We start from the raw sequence: 22,143 nt of genomic DNA, 5'->3' as shown, positions 1-22,143 counted from the left end.
TTAAAATGTTGGGGACAGGGCATGGGCCTATGAAATTGCCTTTGAATTGTCTGATCCCATCAAAGAATATATTGTGATTATTTATGTACTTATGCTAGTGGGAAATGTATGAGCATGCAGTTTCTCTCCAGCTATGGGTAAAATTATAACTTGTGTTCAATTAATCATATACAATGGATTGTTTGCAATAGGTAGATTATTAAACCTGAAAAATTACCTGGGATTGATTGATATGTCGTTAAATATACCAAAACATCATAAAGTCAATAAATTTAGAAAAGTAGTTTGTGTGTGTGTGTGTATATATATATATATATATATATATATATATATATATATACACTTGTGCCCGATATTATTCATACCCCCCCTTGAAAATTGAGTTTATTAGGTGTAACTTTGTAAGAATTTATTGTTTACGTCCATATTGATACATATTCTTAATAAACCTCTTCTGATAATTTTCGTCATTTTAAAATCTCGGGATACTTGTAATAAAAGAAATATACAGCTATTTATAAAATCTGCAATGTTCAAAAATAATCATACCCCCTTATTTTTTCAGTATTAATCGAGTTTCTGACTGTTTGTTTCCTGTTTGATTCTTATTTTGAATGCTTTTATACAACCTTTGATTAATTTCATTACGTTTTTTGCATTTTTCAGAAATTAAAATGATATAATCTTAAAACCAATAAAAGAATAAAAATTATTAGAATGGGGAAGAAAAAAAGAGCTTAGTAATGATCTTAGGACTAAAATTGTTAATTCACATGAGGATGGTTTAGGTTACAAGTCAATTTCCAAGAAATTTGTAGGTCCCTACAGCAACAGTACAGAGCATCATCAAAAAATTCCAGAGCCACCACACAACAAACAACTTGATTGGTAGAGGAAGGAAAAGGAAACTGTCTGCTAGAGCCACCAGGAATATTGTAAGAAGTGTTAATGCAAATCCAACCACCACTACTAAGGACATTTTAGAAAATCTGGAGTCTTCTGGCATAAAAATATCAAGGCAAACATTGCAAAGGACTCTGCATGAAAATGGTCTGAAAGGAAGAAGACCAAGAAGGACTCCACTGCACACCGGAAAACACCTTGCAGCACATCTAAAGTTTGCTAGGACCCATGTGAATTCTCCAGAGTCCGTTTTCTCAAGTATTTTGTGGACTGATGAAACAAAAATTGAATTGTTTGGCCATATGGATGCTTCTTACGTTTGGAGGAAGAAAGGAGAAGCTTACAACCCAAAGAACACCATACCCACGGTGAAACATGGTGGTGGTAGCCTAATGTTTTGGGGCTCCTTTTCGGCTAGTGGTCCAGGAAGTTTGGTCAAGATAGATGGAACCATGAAGAAGGAGCAATATTTGGAGATACTCCAGAAAAACATTAGACAGGATGCGGAGAAGCTCCATTTAGGATCAAACTGGGTCCTTCAACAGGATAATGATCCAAAACATACTGTCAAAATAGTCAAGAAATGGTTTGAGGATAATCAAATTAATGTTTTGGAATAGCCTAGCCAGAGTCCCAACCTGAACCCTATCGAAAACCTCTGGCACATATTGAAAACTGAGGTTAAAAAGCGGGAACCTAGAAATTTGAGGGATTTGGAGAACTACTGCATTGAAGAATGGTCAAAAATCAGTGTTGATGCTTGTAAAAACCTTGTTGATAAATATCCAAAACGGTTACAGGCAGTTATTAAGAATAAAGGGCATGCTATGTAAGAGAGGTATGAATAATTTTGAACTAGTGCCATTATTGTTTTTCTTTGTATAATGTTTCAAACTTGCATAATTTATTTATTTGTTGAGTTTAAATTAAATGCTTATGCTTGATTTATTGTTTGAAATCCCTTTGATATTGTCTACCTTCTGGTTTGAGCAATATTCTTATAGAAATCTCAAAGATCCGAGGGGTATGAATAATATCGGGCACAAGTGTATATATTTTGTGAATTATTCCATGGATTTCTGCCTATGGATTATTTTGGACCATCTTCCAATTACGGGGTTTCCTTGGATTTTACTTGTGCAAATGGAAATTCAATTAACTTTCTTGAAGTTATATATTTGGATTTAACCGTCACTGGATTATTTATCTTCCACCAGACTATCCATTCACGTGTAATCACCTTTTTCTTCACCATATTTCCTCTGCTTCACTTTTTTGTTGTCAAGTAAGATCTTTGACTTATTTGTTGTTTCATCAAATACTTTTGCATGCAAAATCTGATCCTGCATTTTGCTAATTCCTACCCTCTGATGAGAAGGAAAGTATTTCTACGAAACTCCGCGGATTAAGGACTACCCACTTATCAAGTGTTTCCTTTTCAGATTAAATATGTTTTTAACTCTTTTTCAAAGTGTTTTTTAACATGTTTTATTAACTGTTTGCTCGTATATATATATATATATATATATATATATATATATATGTGTGTGTGTTATAGGTACATTTGATAAAAAACAAGGAAAAAGTACTCAATACATTTGTAGAGCTACATATGATTTTTATGATTTCAACCTCAGGTGTATTAACTTAATTCATTACAGGTTACGGGATGAAAATTATCTGTCAGATGATTTAAGTTAAAATAAATTAAAGGAAAGATACTTTTTTGATTACATATGGATATTAAAAACCAAAAGAGTGGGAATAATGGATAGAGAGGGGAGGAGAAAAAAGGGGGGAGGGGGAAAAACTAGAGAAAAAAATTACTATATACATATATAGTAAGAGAGAGAGGCTGTTTTTTTTAGAGGTGACGAACTTTAAATTAACTCTTTTTTTTCTTTTCTTTAATTGCAGTTTTGGCAACTATCGGTTATTTTGCGTTCAGCTTTGTTTGGCAGTTCATCATAAAGAGACTGACACCCAAGCAGCATTTGCAAATGCTATGATCAATTTACTGAGAGAAACATTTGATGAACGAATGATTTCATAAAGTGGATTTGTCAACTGACTGCCTCATTCATTAGATTATTTTGTTTAGGGATATATATGGTCCTATGTCTACGCTGATAAACCAGACTATAGACTACTTGGAAAACAACATTTGATGCACTATTGTTGAAATACAACCTAATTTAATATGCAGAGTTTGTGAAAATTGGAATTCTAGATTACACTATGTATGCATGAGCTGTGAAGCCATATACCAAAGCGGCACTTACCCTAGGTGGGTTTAACTGGCTTCATCACAAGGAAGAAGTTTCATGGGAGTATGAAATTCACAAGTGGTGCCCAGTTCCACATATTTCTCTGTCAGAGAAGATGACAACATTAGATTTATGCAGTTCTTGTAGGGAGGTGTAAATGTCCTCCTACATACAGTGTCAAGTATCCCCAAATGGTCACCCGACTGGTATTGACCAGGCTCCATGTGGCTTGATTTTAGTGATTTAACAAAAACAGGTGTGACAACATAATATTATATAGAGATGATGGGTCTGTGTGCTCGAAATTGTATTCAAATTATAAATGCTAAAAATTAATCTTTAGAATAGAGCACATATTTTTATAATAAAAATATTTTCCTGTGATTTATTTTAAAGTTTGCCACCTCCAAAAAAACACCTTTTATATACATTTTTATGAAGTGTTATAAAATTAATATATTTACAAAAGAAAGTACATTTCTATAGAACTATAATTTCTTAATACAATTAATGTATAAGGGAAGTATGGATGCACAGAAATCTAAGACATTGGCAGAATCATTAGAAAATAACCTCCAAACAGTTGTAGAACGAGGCTGCAAATGGATGGTAACATTTAATGCTAGTAAGACTAAGGTTATTTCCTTTAACAATTACAGGATGCCTCTCCAACCACTGATATCCATGACAAATAATACTCTACCTGAGAATTCTTCCTTCAAACTCCTCGGCCTAATGTTCATAGGCAATGTGAACTAGAACAAATACATTGAGGACACTGCAAAGGCTGCTGCAAAGGAGACTGGTTCATTCTAGAAGACTACTCACACCTGAGAGTATTCTGTACCTCGACAAGGCTACCATTCGCCCATGTATGGAGTATTGTTGTCACATCTGAACTAGTGCATCTACCACTAGCCTTTTCCTCTTGGATAGGGTCCCAAAAAGAGTTTTGAATTTAATAGGTCCCACTTTGTCAACTAAGCTCCAACCCCAGTCCCATCACTGCAATGTTGCATCTCTGTGCCTGTTTTACAAGTATTTTAATGAAATGTTCTCTGATGAACTCGTTGCACTTGTGTCGCCTCAGTGTACACATCCCCGATAAACCTGCTTAGCAACAAAATTTCACCCCTTCACGGTTGAGGTCCCTAAATGCCAGAAAGCTTTCTATTCTTCCCTGAAAAAGTGAGAAGATAAAAATATTTCGAAATTCTAAAATACTAGCATTTCAGCCCAGCGTTGCCCGGGTGTTTGGAGGTGTATGTTGAGCAAAAAAAAAAAAAGCGGTCAATTTTTTTAACTTTGACCCTTATTATGACCCCTTAACATTTATTGTTTTGGGCTCAAATCAAGTTAAGTTAGATCCATGTCCAAGGAACCTATATCTAAAATTTCAAGTGTTTAGACCTAAAATTTTCGGAGGAGTTTGATAGAGTTCTCAAAGGTCAAATCATTGAACTTTGACCCCTTAACAGCCAAATGTCTGGCCGAAAACTGATCACAAAGATTTTCCCAAATCTCAATAACCTGTATATCAAATTTTGAGTCTGTAGACTTAAAATTGACAGAGTTATTGCATAGGGAAATGTACACAGACACACACACAGGCACGTTCACTTTTATAGATATATATTTTCATAAATATTTAATCTAATTGATAACAAAGACTGATCCAACCTGTTTCTAATCCTTAACGCTTTTCTCCCCACATTGTCAAGCAGTGATAGGTGGTATGTTGATACCATAAATCAGTTATTGGAAGTTACCAACGGAAACGTTCCCGATGAAATTGTTTATCGACTCCTTAATGTGATTGATGATGGTAATTATTTTTGATTTTACTTGAGTCTTGAACTCAAAAGCATTCTTTCTTTGTTTCTTTCATTAATTGGTGTCTAATTGTCTTAAAGATTTGTTTGTCTCTGCATTGTGTAATGGCAACATAGCAACACTGGTTATATGCACAATGAAACATGTGTAAAACACATATGTAAAAAATAAGAATCATGATTGTAGACTGTTTATATCATTGGATTGAAACTTAACATTGTGTATGTATATATATATATATATATATATGTATATTTATTCGGTAGCCGAATGAATTAAGTCCTTGCTAATGGAGTCAGAGATGGCCTCTGTTGCCGAGTTCAAATCTATCGACCGGTGTTAATCATGACACCTTGCATTAGGGATTCTCGAAATCTCTGTATTTAATCATTATCATATTTAATAATTATCATATTTAATAATTATCATAGTAAATAATTATGTCAGCCTAAGGCAATTTTTACTTTTGTTCCTATCCAGAATGCCCCTGGATTTTTCTCCCATTAAAAACCGACCTTGTGTTTAACTCTGCCCTCGTGGGGAGGCAAGTAAATAGGAACATAGACAGTACTTAATATGACTCCCTCCACTGCTCTACACCCACAACTGCTAAATAATGGTAGAGTAGTCCATTATATTGTTTTGTGTTATTCCACATCATAATCCCTGAAATTAATTCTGAATAACTGGCCTTTCATTTTCTTGATTGTTTTTTATGCAATTTGTCAGCAATGAGTAATGCATTGTCATTTTAATTACTTTTTTTCAGCTTCCAAAAATGATAAAGAATTTGCCCTGTTTGTGTGCACCAGTTATACCGGCTATCTCAAGAAAGAGGTGCTTCCGAATACTTTAATTCAAGTGGCAGTTTGGGTGAGTTTCTTTCACTCTTAAAATAATGTGTTCAAACATTTTAGCTATTTTATAATTAACAAACTACATCTGCAGCAATATTGGACGTGAATGTGTAACAATAATATTAAAAATGGAAATTTCCACATGGAATTAGATTAACCCTTTATGACCTGAATTCTGATGTAGATGATTTTAAAAATATTTGTTCATTTTAGTTTAAAAGGTAGTAATACTAAGATTGTCTTCAAACTGGAAAAATTAGGAAGTTCAATAGTTAAACTACCACTCAGAATTTTTGCGTTTCATAAACTTACCTTGATTATTATCCATAGTGCTTGAAAAAAGTGTGTTTATGAGAACAAATAAAATCCACTCTCTGAGACAGATGGCTGCATACTGAATGTAAGCAATGTCAGTTGCAACCTGGAGGTATCTTGTATCTACCCAGATAATGAACTAATATGTATAAGGCATGTTTGAATCAATTTTCACTTTATTTATGCCATTATCTTAATTTATTTATGACTGAACGAATTAGTACAACCAGGTCATGAAGGGTTAAGATAAAGGAATTTTCCGTTACATGTTCGGTTGATGTGTACTGGAAGTTGTGTCATGGGAAAAAAGTATGTGGCAGAAGTCGCCAACCTAATAGGTCCTGAACTGTCATCTAAGCTTCAGCCTGTGTCCCACTGAACTGTTCTACAAGTATTTTAATGGTGAATGCTCTGATGAACTACAAGCACTTGTACCCCCTCAACATTAATACCCCTGACAAACCCGACAAGCAACTAAATCCTACCCCTACTCAGTAGAGAATCCTAGGTGTAAGAAAGCCTTCTACTCCAATAGTTTCTTCCCCAGAACTGCTAGACTTTGAAACTCCCTTCCAGAATCTGCTTTCCCAACTGTACTGACATGCAGAAGTTCAAGTGTAATGTGAATAGACATCTTGCTGCTCATCTTCCTTCAGCCCCCTACTTGAAAGTGGCACTGTGCTTTGTTTGGGGTGAAAATTGGAAAAAAAAAAAAAAAAAAAAAGAAAAAAAAGAGAAGCAAGATCGATTCTCTCTCTTTGATGCTCTACATCAAAGTGAATATTTTTAAGGTTCGTCCGTCAACTCTGCTGGTCTTAGTTGAGAAAATGCAACTAAAAAGAGTTAAGCAAATCTCAGAGCAAATAATGGAGTTATTTATTGTTCTTTTTAATTACTTTCATTATTGCTGCCACAAAGAGAAAAAAATGTGAACGCCATTACAACTACTACTGTCACTAGTACAGAGAGACATCACTATTCATTGACCCAACATTTCCTAGGATTGAATAATGATCAACGAATGTTTCACACTCTCATATTTTTATTGTCATCGAAATCGGTGAAATCACCCATTTTTCAATCAAATTCATTGATTGCCTGCTCTGGTTGGGGACCTATCGTGGTGCACGAGGAATAAGCTTCACATGCCTCCTCGCGGTGACTTAGTCCATAATACAGTGTAGCCTGCATTTCACTGTAGAGAACCTTCTGCTGATTTTATAAAATTATTTTATATATATTAGCTTGAACTAAAGTTTAAAATGCAAAAGTCAAGTATTATGCTTCAATTGTGCTCTAAACAGAAACATTCATTTCGAACGTGCCCCTGTTATATCAAAGAACCTTCTATTGAGTTTATATGCTGAGCCTTACTGCCTGTGCAGTGAAAATGGCTTCAATTTAAGTTTAAAATGAAAAAGTCAAGTATCATGCTTCAATTGTGCTTTAAACAGAAACATTCATCTCAAACACACCCCTGTTATATCGAAGAACCTACTATTCGGCTAATGTGGCAATAAAACTTCTCAAATGCCCCAAAATGGCACATTTTGCCTGATAACTTTTGATCCATCCATTAGATTTTTCTGAAACTTGGCCATTGTACTTAATATAAATCCAGTATTGGTGACTCTGGCAAAATTCTGGTCAGTGTCCCTGGGGACTTTTAGTTCTAAAAACGTCCCTTTTTGTGGTTCTTTTTTCATATTTCTCAACAAAAATTTGATATGTCTGACTATGTAGTGATTTTTCATGATAGTCAACTCAAATAGACATGTGTTAAGGCATGAAACTGTACCGTTATCCATTTACACTGGGATTTGACATCCCCAGGGGCTCAAAAGAGGTAATAAATGCCCCAGAATGGCACATTTTGCCATAGTTTGATGCATCCATTAGATTTTCCTGAAACTTGGCCAAAATGTGGAGGCCATTGTTCTTAATATAAATTCAGTATGGGTGGCCATGATAAAATTCTGGTTCGCATCTCTCTGAGACTTTTAGGGCTAAAAAAACATGTCTTTTTGGAGCTCTTTTTTCATTTTACTAAAAAACTTGATATGTATGTCTATATAGTGGTTTTTCATGGTGCTGAATTCAAATATATATATCTTAAGTCATTAAACTGCACCGTTTGTCCATTTTCACTGGGATTCGGTGTTCCCAGGAGCTGAAAAGGGGTCACAAATGCCCCAAAATTGCGTAAAATAGCACTTTTTACCCCATAACTTTTTTCCCATCCATTAGATTTTTCTGAAATTTGGTGAAAATGTGAAGGCAACATTGGCCCTTCACACTTCTTGTGGCGTCATCTCACATTCATCATTTCGTCACAATTTTTTGTGGCGTCATCTCACATGCAGCACCAGAGGGAACAACACATTCACAAAGAGAACAAAAAGTAAAATTGAAATAAACGGAAAAATATGTTGCTTGACTTTAAACAATGACATCTTTCAATTTTTTTTTTTTTTAAATTGAAACTTTTGTGAAATTTAAATTAATTTTACTAAGGTGTGTTTTTATTGTTAAATTAAACTTAATTTAAACAGTTATATTGAATCGATAAGTCAGATTTACCAATATTATTTACATTCATCCCACTACTGTTCTCATCTTGAGTGACCTGGTGCTACCAGATCAGGCTGTCTATTGGCTTCCTGAGACGAAATGCACCTACATTAAACTTCTGCTTTTGTTTTCTATTCTCTTTTGTAAAACTTAATTATGTTCTACAAAAACAAAAACAACAGCCCCTTTCCGCTTCCTTTTTTTTTTTTTTTTTTCCTTCCTTACTTCCCAGCCCTGTCGGTGGGGCATTAGAATACACCGACTGTCCCCCTGCAGAGAGTAAAAGCCTCTCAAAAGGGCCACCTGTTGGCTGTGGGTGGCGACTCGTAATGATTCGGAAAAGGATCCTGGTGGCTGAGCAACTGATATCTAGAGAAATTAAAGATATCAGTTGCAACACTCCACTTTGGCCTCGTACAAGGCTAGACAGGCAGTCGGAGGGGCCCGATCCGATCAATCGGCTAGTTACGTCAAGCCCTAACACATCTATCAATTTCCTCTAAACCGTAACAAATACAGTTCTACCCTATACCACGATAAACTATATACTTTTTTCCCCTCCTTTCCATGTGTTAAAAGGCGGTGGCTAGGGTCAAATGTGCCAAATGATTAAAGTCATGACATGGCTGTATAGTGCCGGAAGTTACCACAAATGACTTGGATTGTGTAACTAAAGGATTATGGGTGCTCATGGCTCCCATTTGGGACATGTATACTGTTTATGTAGCCCTGGCATGACAAGGCGAATGGGTTTCCCCCTTAACATGCCCCAATATTGGACTCCAAGGTGGGTGGGGAGCATAAGCAATGAATTAATATATATATATATATATATATATATATATATATATATGGCCAAGTATAAAAACTCCAAGTGCCAACACGTCAACTCGGATAATTCAGATAATGAACTACATCAAACATCCTCAAAATTTATTGTATTGGAATCCACCGAAGAAACCAAAATACCTGACTTTTCACCGTTTATTATGCATAAAATTATATCGGCATATATTACCCCCAAAAATGTAAAAACTTTAAAAAATAAAACCCTACTGGTGGAAATGGCGAGAGAAAAACATGTCACTTTTCTCCTAGGAATGAAAACTTTCCACATCATAAATATTATCCACACAAGAATCTGAATATATCCAAAGGTGTAATAAAATCGAAAGACCTATCAATGTGCACTACTGAAGAAATAACAAAAGAACTTAAAAACCAAGGAGTAATAAACATTAAAAGAATTACAATAAAAAAGAGAATCAGTCATTACATACAAACACTTATGCAGTTCGATAAACCCACTATCCCAAAAGAAATCAAAATTGGGTTCAACGTTGAAAAAGTTGAACCCTTTATACAAAACCCACTTCGGTGCTTTAAATGCCAGAAGTTTAGCACCATGAGGCTGCATGTAGGGGACTAGCAGTGTGCGGCAGATGTGGCCAGAAAGATCCAGACTACACTGTCAATGACTGCAATCTTGATTGCAAATGTGCAGAAAACCATCCTGCTTATGCTAGAGCATGCAGAATCTGGAAGAAAGAAAAGGAAGTAGTGTCAATAAAACATACCAAAAACATCTCCTTCCTTGAAGCCAGGAAAATAGTAGATGGATACATGAAGGAAAAGACGTACTCTCAAGTTGTATATCATCCAACATCACTAACCAAAACTCCAAATACGAAATACTAATAAACCAATTGTTACAATTGGGATCAAATGACTGGCCCAAATTTATAAATGAAATCAAACCAAACATATCATCAAATATTAATCATCTCATTAAATCATCAACTAATGTTACTAATAAAACAAATTCTCAACCAAAATCAGAACATCCAAGAAAACAAAGTCGATCAAAAGAAAGACCACAAAAATCACCAGTACGTCGTGCAGATGGCGAAAAAGATGAAACTAAGGAAAAACAAAATCAGTTAAAAGAAAGACCACACAGGTCACCAATACGTCTTCCCCGTTGTGAAAAAAACACACTTGAAAAACAAACAAAAAATACATCTACCAAAAAACAAAATAATATAAAGAAATTACCACAAACAGAAGCCACTACTACTACTACTACTACTACTACAAATAGATTTACGGAATTAGAAGACATGGAAACTGAAGTTACTCCTTAAACCAAAAAAAAAATCATCATGAATTACAAGATCATCCAATGGAATTGCCGTGGATTGAAGGCAAATTACAATGAAATTTTATTGTTGCAAACCAAATTTAATCCTTTGGTTATTTGTCTCCAAGAAACCTTCCTTAAGAATGAGGACGATTTGAATATAAAACACTATCAACAATATAACTACATTCATAATGCAGGACTTAGAGCCTCTGGTGGTGTATCAGTATTCATTAAAAATAACATTGAATTAAAAACAAATTTGCATACATAAGAGCAACTTTACACAAACCGATAAGCATTTGTTCTTTATACATACCTCCACATGAACAAGTAGATGAAAATGAATTGGAGAACTTAAGAGGGCAAATACCCAAACCCTTTATTTTCCTAGGGGACTTAAATAGTCACAACACCTTATGGGGATGCAAGGAAACAGATAGAACGGGAAAGAAAATTGAAAATCTAATAAATAAAAATAATCTATGCTTGTTCAACCCAAAAGAAGCCACTCACATCAATCCAACAAATGGAACGCTAAAATAACTGGATACAACATACTATTCCACAAATAACTGGATTTGGCATTAAATAACCCACAAAGGATTGATATGCCATTACCCCCCCCCCCCCCAATCATCTTGACTGTCATTTTCACAACGTTTCAGTCGATGTAACGTCCGTCCTTCTTCAGGTTATCGTGTTGAATTCAGAAATGTTTCTGTTGAACTCGGGAATTTGGAAATAGTGATATTTACAACTAGATATAAAATAGGTTTAAGGCTCCCAAAATTCATACTAAACTTGTCTGCAAGGACCTGTGATGCAGAGGTTAGAGTACTTGGAAAAATTAATTGTAAAAAACATCGGGTCACAAGAATACTTGGAAAAATTAGTTATAAAAGTTATATTCTCCTGAAGATTGAAGTTTCAATTTAAAGTGTAGTCAACCGAAAAATATAATTGTGAATTATTTAGGACCTTTATCCAGCCATGGTTGATGGAACAAGAGCATGCTAGCCCCAGGAAGTAAATAAATGGTTCCGTTCAGAATTCTGTTCAAACTCCTGAGTTCAACAATGTACAGCTGATGATGGTCAGAGGTTACATCGACCGAAACATTGTGAAAATGACACTCAAGATGAGAACAGTGGTCCGAAGAATCTAAATATTACAAAAAACAAATGACATCCCTTAATATACTTGTTGCTTCGTCATGGTGATAGGTATTGAAGTTTTCCTCCATGATTGACAGCAAATATCTGATTATCATATCAATTCTTTTTAAAACTAAATTTTCTTTTTTTTTTTTTTGTTTTCTTTGCAGGTTCTTGGTGAAAATCCTGCCGAAGTGATTCAGTCTGCTCCCTCCACTGAGATCCTTTCTCTCTTCCTGAAGCATGCCTTTGCCGAGGGCACTTCTGATGATTCACAGAGTTGGATTTGGATGGCCATTACAAAACTGCTTCATTCCATGGCCCTCAGTCCAGAGAGTGTTCATTCTTTTCTCACTTCCATACCCCCAGTGTCCATGTCATCAGAGACACAACAGGTAAAGGTCTTTTTCATTGACCTCTTTTAACCTACCATATTTACCATTTTTCTCAAGAATTGATTTTCTTATGAGCCGATCCACCCAGCCTTGCTAAGTTGGCAAATTTAATGATGCCCTTTTTTTTAAAGGACATGTCCACAATCAGATTGGGGTGTTCTCTTGAAAATATTAATCTTATAGTTGTGTCTAGGTTAATCGGAATCAGAAATTGGAAAAATCAGAACATTTAGGGATATTGGAATTAGGAAAAAATTTCCTGATGCCTATAACAATTCTTTTTTTTTTTTTTTTTTTGAAACTTAATTTTCTAATGCTGGTACAAATGATAAAATTGTAAATATTGATTGATTTTAAACTTCACTGTATAGATTTTAAACTCCAATCTATAGATTGACTCCTATAAGTATATTTTTATGTTTGTGAAAATATATGTACATAGTACATGGGTTTTTACAGTAATCTCCAAGCAATAACTAAGATCTACGAGAACACAAGGGCAAGAGTAATAGCACCAGACAGAGAAACAGAATTTTTCAATATCATCGTTGGAGTCTTACAAGGAGATACATTAACACCTTACCGCTTTGCCGTAGTATTTGACTATGTTCAAAGAAAGACACTCAGTGGAAGAGAAGAGGAGCTTGGTTTTCATCTGCACAGATGAAAGAGCAAGCGTGTTCAACTAATTATTATTACTGATCTCGATTTTGCTGATGACTTAGCGTTACTGAGAAAATTGATCAAGCACAAGAAGTCCTAAGCCAATTGAAAGAGGAAGCGCGATTGGTGGGTTTGTACTGCAATGCCAAGAAAACGAAGATACAAGCTTTCAATTACGTTGACCCAATTGCAGTGAAAGCACTTGATGGAACTCTGCTCAAGGTTGTCAAAAATTTCAATTAACCTTGGAGCATGGTCAGAGAGCACTGAAAAAAATTTTGAAGTGAGGAAAGCACTGGCATGGAGTGCATGTCACAAATTGAGGAAGATGTGGCCATCCACTCTCTCAGAAAAGTTGAAAGTAAGACTCTTTGTTACCACAGTAGAAACAGTCCTTCTCTATGGTGCTGAGGTATGGACTCTTACAAATGCGCTGAAGAGGAGACTGGATGTCTGTTACACACGGATGCTCAGGATGGTCCTCAATACATCATGGAGGAGCCACGCAGCAAACCAACAGCTTTATGGTGACCTACCACCAGTATCACTGAAAGTACAGCAGAAAAGGATGAGAGTAGCCGGTTACTGCATGAGACACAGCGAAAAGGAATCCAGAAAGCTAGTTCTGTGGATACCAACAGATGGACACCCAAACCATGGTAGAAGAAGAATAACCTACATTGACAATCTGCTACAGGACACAGGATTGGAAAGTGTTTGGGACCTACAAACTGTCATGCAAGATCGAGAGAACTGGAGAGGTCATATAGATTCGGTGGTGAAACGTCCTGAAAGACGACGGCAATGAAATGATGGAAAATAAGAAAATAACTCTATAGTTAAATATTTAGATTTGAAAAGAACTGGAATTGATGTCTTTTTTTTTTTTTTATTCACCGTCAACCCAAACAAGGCATATTGCTATTTGGATGTAACAGTTTACTAATTGGGATCATGCCTAAGAAAGATTAAGACATTGGTTTATGCTACATTTAAACTTCTGCATATCAGTACAGCCAGGGAAGCAGGTAGCAGGCAGGGAATTTTAAAGTCTAGCTGTCTGAGGGAAGAACTATTAGAATAGAAAGCTTTCTGGCATTTTGGGACCTCAACAGTAAAAGGGTGAAATTTTGTTGCTAGGCAGGTTTGTCGGGCATATGTACGTCGAGGGGGCACAAGTGCAATGAGTTCATCAGAGGTCATTTCATTAAAATACTTGTAAAACAGGCACAGGGATGCAACATCGCAGTGATGGGACAGGGGTTGGAGCTTAGTTGACAAAGTGGGACATATTAGATTGGAGACTCTTTTTTGGGCCCTATCTAAAAGGGAGAGACTAGCAGGAGATGCACCAGCCCAGATGGAAATAAGGAATTTAGAACAGAATTGGTTATTGTATTGGAATCAAGAAAAACATGGTAATCGTCCCATCACTAGTTATACGTGAATAAAATCGATTAATATACTGCTTCTCAAAAACCTGAAAGAGAAATTTAAATATTGAAAAAATTAATGCAAATAGAAATGCTCTCTATCATAATAATCCATATCAAATTTATTTTATTATATATCTTGCCTTGACAAAGTTCAAAATAAGCTTCAAAACTTAGCAGAACAGACGTTGCGGGTCTGTCTCTAACCTATTGTTATCTTCATAGTAAGTGCTTGTCTAAGCTTCAATCTATGTTCCCCTCCTGCCAAACTTTCAAAAAGAAAACTTTTACAAGAACACATGTGTAGCTACAACAATTGTCAACAATTTCCCAATTGAAATGCAAAAGGGATGTCAAGTGGTTTCAGTATGGAGGAATCAATTTATTGTATTAGAAACTATGCACATACATAAGTATACCAAAGGGTTTTCCTATCAATTTTAAAAATTGTAAATGCCGGATAACGAAACTTCAAGGTTGCTTATTGAAAAAAAATATTCATCTGGGTGAAACTTGAAGATAACTCTAAACATGTATGTAAAATAATCGAAAAGGGCAAATTTCAAGCAAAATTAAAAAAATAAATAAATAAATAAATAAAGGCCAAACTGCTTTAAAAAAGGCTAAATTAGCAAAATTTGGCCTAAAAACATTAAGTGGTTCTAAAATGGGTGGTCGATTTACTAGAACATTGCATTAGAAACTGAGCACCCCTACAAATATTTAAATATAGGCTTTTTTGCATTTTTTTAATAGTCTGCTAGACTAATGCCCATTTGATAATAATCCGTTGAAAAAATTGAGAAAAAGACGAAAACAAAAAAAATAAGAGTGGAGTACCACTCGTCTACGTGAAGTGCATTTCAAGTAAAAATATGTTGAAATTAGCAAAAATTACAAAGAAAGAAGTGAAAAAAGAATGCTGTCAATTTTTATTTACATTACAAATGAATATGGTACAAATAGTTTGAATATAAATGCGTTTTAGAGTGACATAAAATTTTTATTTTTCAAATGTAACATTTCTCTTCATCATTTTTTTAACGAAATGAAGCAAAATTTTGTCAGTAAAAAAAAAAATGCCACATGCTGGGTGCGAACTTGCATAACTTAAGTTTGTAATTGAGCATGTTATGGATCGAACGACAACGACACAGATGTTATGATGTTGCAAATTTAGCTTTTTTAAATGGAAGAACGAATTCACCGTTCGCATATTGATCGTTCGCATATTGAAAAAATTAATGCAAATAGAAATGCTCTCTATCATAATAATTCGTATCAAATTTATTTTATTATATATCTTGCCTTGACAAAGTTCAAAATCAGCTTCAAAACTTAGCAGAATAGACGTTGCAGGCCTGTCTCTAACCTATTATCATCTTCATAGTAAGTACTTGTCTAAGCTTCAAATTCATCTGAGTGAAACTTGAAGATAACTATAAATATGTATATAAAATAATTGAAAAAGGGCAAATTTCAAGCATAATTTTAAAAAAAGAGGCGAAACTGCTTAAAAAAGGCTAAGTTAGTGAAATTTGGCCTAAAAATATTAAGTGGTTCTAAAATGGGTGGTTGATTTACTAGAATGTTGCATTAGAAACTGAACACCCTTACGAATATTTAAATATAGACTTTTTCATTTTTTTTAATAATCTGCTAGACTAATGTCCATTTGAAAAAATTGAGAAAAAGATGAAAACAAAAAAAATAAGAGTGGAGTACCACTTGTCGACTTGAATATGCATTTCAAGTAAAAATATGTTGAAATTAGCAAAAATTACAAAGAAAGAAGTGAAAAAAGAATGCTGTCAATTTTTATTTACATTACAAATGAATATGGTACAAATAGTTTGAATATAAATGCGTTTTAGAGTGACTTGTCTGTTTTTCAAATGTAACATTTCTCTTCATCATTTTTTATGAAAAAAAAATGCCACTTGCTGGGTGCGAACTTGCATAACTTAAGTTTGTAATTGAGCATGTTATTGATCGAACCACAACGACACAAATGTTATGATGTTGCAAATTTAGGTTTTTAAAATGAAAGAACGAATTGACCGTTCGCATATGTGTGATTAACAAACGTCAAAAGCCAGATTTTTACCTGACCCCTTCTTCAAACAAAACAACATTTCTACATGAAATAATTGACGATTTAAAAAATTTTTTCTCAATATTATGTGTCTTAGAGATCGCTCTTTCTAACGATACCAGATCTGTATCAGTTTGATGTGGATAACATCATTGAGGAGAAAAAAAAGTGGTAGTAAACAGGCAGGCTCAAACCCGTACCGCGAAAGAGGAAAAGAATGTGAAGCTTTTGCTGTTGCGTCCATCGCCAAACCGGAAGTGGCGAAGGTTTAAATTAAGGCTAGTCAGTTGAAAAGAGAGGATGATTTTCTAAAATATCGGCTAAATAAGCGACCCCCTCCTTGTAGAAAAGTGCCCAGTTAAGGGTGAAGGAATTAATGTTTTTAGCCAATTTTTCGATATTTGTCGTCCGAAGGGTTGGACTTCAAAATGATATCGATCTCGTGAAAATCCGTTGCCTCTTTTAGGCAGACATACATGCATACATACATACATACATTTAAATAGACAGGTGAGATTTATATTATAGATGACCTTAAAAACAGACAGATGCAATGTCATACCATGAGGAGGAAAAAAAAAACGATAAAATAAATCCATCACCCATATTGAAACCACTCGACAAGAAAACGCACATCTCTTTTACATAAAGGATACTTTTTTAATCAATCTGCTTTTGTGTGCATGTAAACAAATATGACATAAAAACAATATCGTATTCAGGTCGGTATTCCTTATTGTCAATACGGAATGCAAACCCCAAAAAATCAACTTTTTAAAGGTAAGTCATTAGTTGGTACTCTAGTGTACATTGACCATTAATTATTGCCTTTAGATTGACAAATGAAAAATACTTGATGTAAAAGGGGTGTGCATGTTTTTCTCGAGTGATTCCATTATGGGGGATCGCTTTATTGTATTAAAAACTGTACGCACACTTAAGTATACCAAAGAATTTTCTTGTTAATTTAAAAATTGTAAATGCTGAAGATTATATATTAAAAAAAAAAACAATTTAAAAAAAAAAAAAAATTAATATGGGCCAAACCTTTATAAATGTCGGGTTGTAACATAGCACGTAATATGCGTGTGAGAAAATCAGCAGCAACCATAGGATAGCTGACTAGCGAAAATATTAGCAGCAGCAGCTGTTTTAGCACATATGCAAATTGAGCAAGTGTGCACACACTGATGTCACGGGAAGAAAGAGAAAAAAAACGATGGCATGTGGTCGAGCAAAGGAAGCATTCAGACATGTTTTAACTCATAAGCGGCGAGAGAGAAAATGCGCCGCATGGTTGAAAAAGTGGAAATGCAGGCGACAAAAAAGACACATGCCTGAAAGGGTGTCTTGGCAAACATATGCGATGCATGTGTGATATTTTGAAACACAGTGATGTACGTTGTTGGAAATTACTGGAATAAATGCTTTTTGTATTCACCTAAAAAAATGCTGAGTTGTACTTTTATGTTCTTCCTTGTTTGTTTGCTCCTGCGACGATACCAGACAATGTGTTGCTCCGAACGGTTGAAATGTAACGACGCTGTTTGAGTGTAATCGCCACGTTACAGGTTGATGATAACCATAGATATGTATATAAAATAATCGGAAAAGGGCAAATTTGAAGTGAAATTTAAAAAAAGACCAAACTGCTCGAAGATGGTTAAATTTGTGAAATTTGGCTTAAGAACATTGAGGGGGTTCTAAAATGGGTGATCGATTTATATAGAACATTGCATTAGAAACTGAGCACCCGTCCCCACACACACACAAATATTTAAATATTGACTTCTTTTTTCATTTTTTTAAATAATCTGGTAGATTAGTGTCAATTTTTTTTTTTTTTTTTAAATTCAATTTTTATCCCAAAATGGGTGATCGATTTATATAGAACGTTGCATTAGAAACTGAGCACCTGTCCCCACACACACACAAATATTTAAATATTGACTTCTTTTTTTCATTTTTTAAAAATAATCTGGTAGATTAGTGTCCATTTTTTTGGTTTTTTTTTTAAATTCAATTTTCATCCCAAACAAGACACAGTGTCACTTTGAAATAGGGAGCTACTATCAGGGACATAAGTTGCAGGGATATTATGAAGGGAGTTGAGCAGCAAGATGTCTGTTCACATTACATTTGAACTTCTGCATGTCAGTACAGTTGGGACAGCAGAATCCCAGAAGGGAGTTCCAAAGTCTAGCAGTTCTTGGGGAAAAAACTATTAGAGTAGGAGGCTTTCTTACACCTAGGGATCTAAACTGTGTAGGGGTGAGATTTAGCTACTTGCTGGGTTTGTCAGGGGTATTTACGTCGAGGAGGTACAAGTGCTTGTAGTTCGTCAGAGCATTCACCATTAAAATACTTGTAGAACAGGCAGAGGGATGTAACATTTCGTCGCCATTCGATAATAATCTGCTGAAAAAAATTGAGAAAAAGACAAAAAAAAATGGGGATACCGCTTACACACGTGAACCAACTGCTCACATTTGATAGTATACTACACCTCTACAAAGCCAACGTTCGCATACCATGCATGGAGTATTGCTGCCAGAGCTGAGCTGGTGCATATACTACTAGTCTCTCACTCTTAGACAGGGTTCAAAAAATAGTGTTGCATCTAATAGGTCCTGCACTATCAGACAACCTCCAGCGTCTGTCCCATCACCACAACATTGCATGTCTCTGCTTGTTTTACAAATACTTTAATGGAATGTGCTCTGATAAACTCAGAGCATTTGTACCCCCACAACGTACATACATCCGATTAACCTGATAAGCATTAAAATCCCACACTTTCATTCTAAAGGTCTCTAGATTGTAGAAAACCTTCTACTCTAATAGTTTCTTCCCTTAAGCTGCTAGATTTTGGAATTCCCTCCCTGCTTTCTGCTTCCTTGACTGTACTGTTATGCAGAAGTTTAAATGTAATGTGAAAAAACATCTTGCTGCTTAACTTCTTTAGAGTTCCCTGTTAGACATGATCCCAAATAGTAATCCTGTAAGCCGAAGTGACAATACACTTTGGGATAAAAATGTTTAAAAAAAGTAACCGCGACGGAATAGGAACTATTCCGTCGCGGTTACCACCTGACAAAGGCCTGAAGAATAGTTGGTCGAAACGTCGTGAAACAACAACTAAAATAACAAAGCTAAAGATAATTGTCCACAATAAATAAATTAATAAATAATGAATTCCAATTAAAAAAAAAAAAAAAAATATATATATATATATATATATATATATATATATATATATATATATATATATATACACACCATTCAGTATGGACCCGACCATGGAAGATCAGATAATAAATAAACGTCGATTTATAAGATCAAAAAATCCAGCCTTGATCGCCCTTTGGGGCCCATGGCGCAGTGGATAGAGACGTTGAATCTCTACGGTTCCAGGTGATAATTGTCTGAAGATAGCGGTTTCAATCCTACCCAAAGCCAGCTAGAGGCTTACTTGGCCAAAAATGTGAGACGACAACAACTACGGATGGCAGTGATTGCTGAGAATGCATTTAGGAGATTCGGAGTTCGTATCTCGTCACTGTTACTAACTGATAAAGGCCAGAGGAATAGTTGGCTGAAACATCGTGAAACAACAACTAAGAAAGATGAGGATAATAGTCTGCAATAAATGAATTAGGATCAGCTTAATTTGCAAAAAAAAAAACTCATTTGAAATGTGACCACATGGTGGAATTCAACATATTATATGCTGAAAATAAATTAAGAACAACGAAAAGCTCTTGTAATATGTGCTGGTGATAAGATTCCTATCTTAACAACTTACTAATGGGGACTTGTTTGAAAAAATATCCAGTTCCTGAATCCATTTGAAGAAATCACCAAAAAAGCAAGTTACAGAACATCAACCATATCAATGATAATATCTATAAATTTAGCTCTGAGATTATTTCTGACAAAAGCTGTTCAATCTAATTCTAATATTTCTGACTTTAATGGAATCCGTGTTACCATTGTTGAACAATTCAGGTTATCAATGGAAACAAGATTTTCATGCTATCTAAATAATAAAAACTTGTGTATGTCTACATTTTTAGACCCATGATTCAAATATTAATTTTAAAAGATTAGCATAGAAAACATATTTAGAACTAGCATTTCATCCGGGTGTTTGGAGGTGTATGTTGAGCAAAAAAAAAAAGCAGTCAATTTTTTTAACTTTGACCCCTATTATGACCCTTTAAAATTTGTTTTGGGCTCAAATCAAGTTATTAAGTTAGATCCATGTCCAAGGGACCTATATCTTAAATTTCAAATGTTTAGACCCCAAATTGTCGGAGGAGTTTGGTAGAGTTCTCAAAGGTCAAATCGTTGAACTTTGACCCCTTAACAGCCAAATTTCTGGCCCAAAACCGATCACATAGAGTTTCCCAAATCTCAGTACCCTGTATATCAAATTTCGAGTCTGTAGACTGAAAATTAATAGTTATTGCGAAGGAAAATGTACACAGACACACAGACTTATATATATAGATTGGATTCTACATCTACTTTCTACTGATAATCAGCAGTATACACAAAAAAAAAAAAGAAAAAAAGGATGAAGAAGCACGAATATGTGTAAATTACAACATTGCAACTTTAAAACCAAATGACAAAAAACGTAACTAGTAAAAATGTCACAAAAGATGCTTTCATCACTCCTAGTATAAGAAGACAATAGGAAGTAAACATACAATTAATTCTAATTCAATTTCAGCCTTCATTTGTGAGGTGTGAAAAGTGAACATTGCATCATTTATAATAGCACAATTGCACTGATGGATAATTTTTAAAGTATCATCAAATAAAACTGAGTTAAATGACAGTAAATATGAGCATTCAATATAATTCTAAATTTTAGCTGCAACTTCATTATAAGTCGATAAAAATGCTGATATGTTCAATTTTGGTGGCAGAAATAAAGTACCAAATGTCATAAACTTCAAAATCGCATATCACAAAAACTATTAAAAGATCTGGAATATTACATGCCTAATCAATACTAGAATTGTAGAATGCTATATCCAAACGTCAGCTCTTTACACGATTTACTTCTAAAATAGTATCCCCAAGAAAATTTTATGAAGTATTTTTCACTTTGTTTACCATGGTAATGTAATTAAGTAAACTTAGATATTTAACTTTAATAAAAGTAAAAACTACATGTTAGCAACAATAGAGTTCTGTATACAATTTGTATTTCTTTGCAATTCTGTTGAATTCTTCACTCGGCACTGATCACATTCGTCAGTTTGAGGTGGTTCTCTCAACCCCTTCCCCAGTCAAACACATACAGAGAAAAAACTTCAGTTGTCCTTCTTCAATACTTGTAGCACAAATCACTTGTTTTGTATTGTTTATTAAATTGCTAGGTGAACGTACAGACTAGTTAGAAAAACACCCTCTCCTCTACATGTTAAGAAATGGGTTTCCAAAATGTTCTCTGCATAAATACTATTGTTTTTTATCGTTTTAACATCTTTATTTTATTTT

The 22,143-nt window shown here is 34.6% G+C and overlaps 1 protein-coding gene across 2 annotated transcripts in view; it reads left to right on the top strand.

The window, feature by feature from the left end:
- The window catches only part of LOC145299251 (uncharacterized), a 121,335-nt gene that overhangs the window by 40,239 nt on the left and 58,953 nt on the right, over nucleotides 1-22,143 (top strand). Inside the window, exons 12-14 of one of the 2 annotated variants that reach the window (XM_080144387.1) lie at nucleotides 4,883-4,995; nucleotides 5,773-5,876; nucleotides 12,214-12,438. In XM_080144387.1, coding sequence (XP_080000513.1) covers nucleotides 4,883-4,995; nucleotides 5,773-5,876; nucleotides 12,214-12,438 — 442 coding nt within the window. The remainder of the gene's footprint in view (nucleotides 1-4,882; nucleotides 4,996-5,772; nucleotides 5,877-12,213; nucleotides 12,439-22,143) is intronic. The other variant, XM_080144386.1, reaches the window with a different exon arrangement.

The sequence above is a fragment of the Euprymna scolopes genome, chromosome 2, assembly GCF_053919585.1.
Source record: "Euprymna scolopes isolate OS-2025 chromosome 2, ASM5391958v1, whole genome shotgun sequence".
NCBI classification, from domain to species: Eukaryota; Metazoa; Mollusca; class Cephalopoda; order Sepiida; family Sepiolidae; genus Euprymna; species Euprymna scolopes.
Note: the sequence above shows the minus strand (reverse complement) of the source record. Positions and strands in the feature narration are given on the sequence as shown.